Here is a 4,395-nt window from a genome sequence, read left to right as displayed (position 1 = left end):
TTAATCGACAGAGCTGTTGAAATTACTTTTGGTGCGTAGGCTTGGGAGAGACCGCACGTTCGCGTGAGAGTTTGTGTTGCAGTATTTGAACACAGAATATGCAGATGAAATTAAATGACTAGACAGTTCTACCAGCTCTCAGTGCACAATTCTTGGATAATAACAATTTTCAACACATAAGACTCCCCACCCCCACATATATACACACATACATATACATACACAGTAAGTGGGAGAGGTGCAGTCAGTTAGTGCTTATTTTATCAAACCGGAAGGATTGAATTCAAATAGTACTTTTGGTGGTATTTGAGTTCAGAACATAAAAGGAATTAGCTTAAGTCTGGTACTGTACCTTACCATATTTTGTATTAGGTTAGTAAAATAATCCAAGTCCAGTACATTGCCGCTGTTCATTGTAGAACTGAGCCATGTATTTTAGAGTGATCTTGTTTCTGAAGAAATTACACAGAATCATAATTATGTGAAATATCTGAACTATCCTTCAATTAATATGGCAATACACTGACACGAACGAATCGATCAGCTATGGCTCACATGCGTTAATAAATAAAGGATTAGTAATTTTTATTTATTTTATATTGTAATTTGTGAATAGTAGCGGCATTGGTTACACATTTCCAACAGACCAAACATTACAGCTCTTTGCATTTCTTTTGCCGAAAGTGATAAGGGAACATGTGTGACTTAGTGCAACATACTTCAACGAATACCTGTTTTCCGTCGTTATTCACTTCCTTTACCAACGAAAGATACACACACACATACATGGGTTCTCGCACACTTTTCGTCCACCAAATTCCACTCACAAGATGTTAGTGAACTCAAGTCAAGGCTGTGGCAGAATACACTTGTCCAAGGTGTTGCAAACCTTGGGCAAGTGGATGCTAAGCGAACTTCGTAATTACACAACCAAGCAATTGAAGAAGGACTCCACCTATCAGCTGGAATCTCACTCTTGTTTTGAATTCCATTCCAATTTGTTGTCTAGACCTTGCTAAGATATTCCGCTTACTTATCTTCGCCACTACACCCCCACCCCACAACACTGGCTGTTTTGTTTTTTCTATTAAGCTTGAATCGCTTTTCTTTCTTCCTTATATATATGAGACCAAGTCAGTCTGAGTTGCAATTGATTTGCCAGATGGAGAATAACGTTCTTCCTTATTCGCCTGACCCACTCGTCTTCATTGAGAATCCTTCCCTGCCTACTTCATATTCTTTACATCACCACCACCTCCACCACCCATCATCTGATGTGCAGTTAACATATGAAGTTTCCTTCGTCCACCGAAAACTTTCCGGTCATTAAAACTCATTATTTAAATTCTGGTAACACGAATGGGATATATATATATATAATTGTAGTAGGTATGGTAGTAGTAGTAGTGGTGACTGTAAGGGCAATTGTAGTAGTGATTATGGTACCTGCAGTGATTGTTGGGGTATGGTAATAGTAGTGGTTGCTGAGAATTGGAGTCTCGGATATTGTATTAATTTTGGTAATGATAGGCGGGTTGCAAAAATATAACAGTAATAGAAATGCTGGTGTTTTTTTTTATGATACTACTCTTGCTACTCGCACAGTTGCACGTTGACAGTCATCGTTCTGAGGATAATAAAATAAGGACCAGTGAAGGTCTCAGAGTCAATTTATTGCTCTCCCCTAAAATTTGTGGTCATGACTTATGTTAGAAATACTACCACTGCTACCACCACCACTGCTACTACTACTACTACTACTAATAGTAAAAATAATGTTTTCAAATTTTGGTATAAGTCCAGTAGGTTTGGGGGAGAACCAAAGTCGATTACATCGACTCCGAAAAGATGTAAAATAAAATCAACTTTGGTGGAATTTGAATTCAGAACGTAAAGACGGACGAAATGCCGCTATGCATTTTGCCGGGCATGCTAACGATTCTGTCAGCTCACCGCAATAATAATAATAATAATAATAATAATAATCCGTTCTACTGGAAGCACAAGGCCTCAAATCTTTGAGAGAAGGGAATAAGTCGATGTAATCGACCCCAGTATGTAACTGGTACTAATTTTATCGATTTCAAAAGGATGAAAGGCAAAGTCGACCTCAGCGGAATTCGAACTCAAAACCTAACGGCAGACGAAATACCGATTTCTTTATTACCCATAAAGGGCTATACAAAGAATTTTTAAGACATCACAAAACGCAAACATAAAATCGGGGTAATTAAAATAAAATGATAATATGCAAGAATGAAAAAAAAATGAGGCGCAATGTCCACTCGATCCCCGAAGTCGAGTGGTTACATTTATCCAGTTTTTCACTTTTACGTTCAACGTCATGTAAACATTTTAACGGTTTTGTAACTCAAAAAATTCAAACACTCGCGTTACCTTTCTTCCATTAATCATTGTTACGCCTGTCCTTAACAACTGCAAATAATCAGTTCTAGGGGGTGGTGTCTCCACCAACCATATCCGTTTCGTTATTATATTTTCACCAAGTTCTTTTATGCACTCGAAGCATCTTTCCTCACGTATCAAAATGCATTTTCACTCTTATTATTTCTTCTAACCTCTCGACTTTTCTCTCCATCTGCTCGCAATTCTCGTACTTTATCAAAAGCCCCTTGTATTTCACATCTTTATCCGTTCTCTCCTCCTCTTCTTGTACATTATTAGTTTCTGGCTTGTTTTAATCTCTTTTTTGTTTTCTGTTGACCGTTCCTTTGACTTATTTTTCCTTCGCTTTTTAGGGTTAGTAGCTCCATTTTCGTTCTTCTCCTTTGTTTTCTGTTTCACACTTCTGTCTCTCTTTCATTTCCTCTGTGTGATCTACAATGTTTTCCTCCTCTGCTTGTGCTTTCTCTTGCTGTGACTGTGTGAACTCATATAGGGGGCATTTGGTCTTCATATGACCTCTCTCCCCGCATATTTAACAATTTGGTTTTCTTCCCTCGACGACGACATTTAACGTTTTCTCGTGTTTGGAGTATTATACCTTGATTCAAATATCTTTGCTGCTACGTCTGTGTGAGTTCTTTTACGTCTGTTATTGTGAGACATTTTTGTAACTGTTTGTTTAACAGTAGTTTTTCACCCTACGGGGCAGGAAAATACCATTCATTTGACTTGGCGACAAGAATTTTTTCTGTTATTTTTGTCTTTTTGACAAAATGGCGACAGCCGAAAGCAACGCTCCCATTCAGGGAGAAAGTATGCCAAAGCAAAGTTTTTCTCAGGCTGTTGGTGGAAGCACCATTGAACTGAAAATTGTAAAAGAGAGTCTGTACGCGTTCAGGAAGTACATACAAAAGGTGGATGGTGAAACCAAATTGATTCCACCACCCGAGACTGTCAATGCCCGAAAGGAAAAGATAGTAGTATACAAGGTATACAATATAAAAGAAAAAAAAATCACGGATGTTCGTAACGAACTGGTCGAGAGGTGTCTGGCGCCAATATGGCCAAAGGTCCGCCACGTCAACCGCGGAGTACGAAGTGCAACGGTTGAGGTGCACTTCGACTCGGCTGAAGTGGCGAGGGAGGTCTCGACGGAGACGTTAAAAAACGATATAATCATGTTGCTGCCCACTTACATGGGAAAAAGAACAGCACGGGTGACCATTGAGGACATACCTTTCAGATACGACGTAATGTGGGCGGCAGCAGCGGTTATATTTGATGTCGAGGAGAATATTAATATCCTAAGCATGAAGAGGAAGGAAGCGACCAGATGGAGAGGTCAGACGTTGGAAATTCTGGTCCAAGGTGAGAACAGCACATTCGAGAATTTGCCTGATAGGGTGTTTGTGGGGGAGGGGCATACCATCCGCGTGTCGGTGGAGGGACGTCGACCCAGATGTTTCAAGTGTGGGCAGAAGGGTCACGTCCGCTCGGGCTGTGTAAAAACAAGGCCAAACACCGTTAAAACGAGTGACGCCCCTCCTCCGAAAGCGGACGAGGAAGAAAAAGAAAAAGGCAAAGCAGTCACCATCGAAGTGGAGAGTGGAAACACGGTAGAAGGAAAAAAACAGCAAGAAAAAGAACAAGAGAGAGAAAAAATAGTTGCCGTAGTGGTGAACGAAACGGAAAAGATGGAGTTCCAAACTGCGAGCTACAAAAGGAAGAAACAACACGCGCCAGAGTCCCCTCCCCAAACAAAAAAAAAACCTCTGCACAGATAGAGGAAAAAAAAACAACTTCCCACCCTTACCCCGCCGGCACAACGCTGATAGGACAGAGGTTCAAGCTCCCCACCCTTCAACCTGCATTGAAAGGTTTAAAAAAAAACGAAAAAATAGTGGCGATAAACACAAAAAATGAAAAAGTTGTGAAGTATATCAAAGCCCACCACCCATGGGTAAGATATTTCAAGAGCGGCACAGAGGA

General features: G+C 40.3%; 1 protein-coding gene across 1 annotated transcript; it reads left to right on the top strand.

Annotated features, from left to right (window-relative positions):
* The first annotated feature begins 2,694 nt into the window (after nt 1–2,694).
* On the top strand, nt 2,695–4,190 carry LOC149137865 (uncharacterized). Its single transcript, XM_089355444.1, has one exon. It carries the CDS (start codon nt 3,180–3,182, stop codon nt 4,188–4,190), a length of 1,011 nt encoding a protein of 336 aa, XP_089211570.1. The 5' UTR covers nt 2,695–3,179.
* The last annotated feature ends 205 nt before the right edge of the window (nt 4,191–4,395 follow it).

This window comes from Octopus bimaculoides, chromosome 1 (assembly GCF_046866305.1).
Source record: "Octopus bimaculoides isolate indiv1 chromosome 1, ASM4686630v1, whole genome shotgun sequence".
Lineage (NCBI taxonomy): Eukaryota > Metazoa > Mollusca > Cephalopoda > Octopoda > Octopodidae > Octopus > Octopus bimaculoides.
The sequence above is the reverse complement of the archived record's forward strand: the minus strand, read 5'-3'. Positions and strand labels throughout refer to the sequence as shown.

Excerpts from the sequence above, each read along its gene's own strand:
- LOC149137865 (XM_089355444.1), top strand. The coding sequence starts at position 3,180 with ATGGCGACAGCCGAAAGCAACGCTCCCATTCAGGGAGAAAGTATGCCA.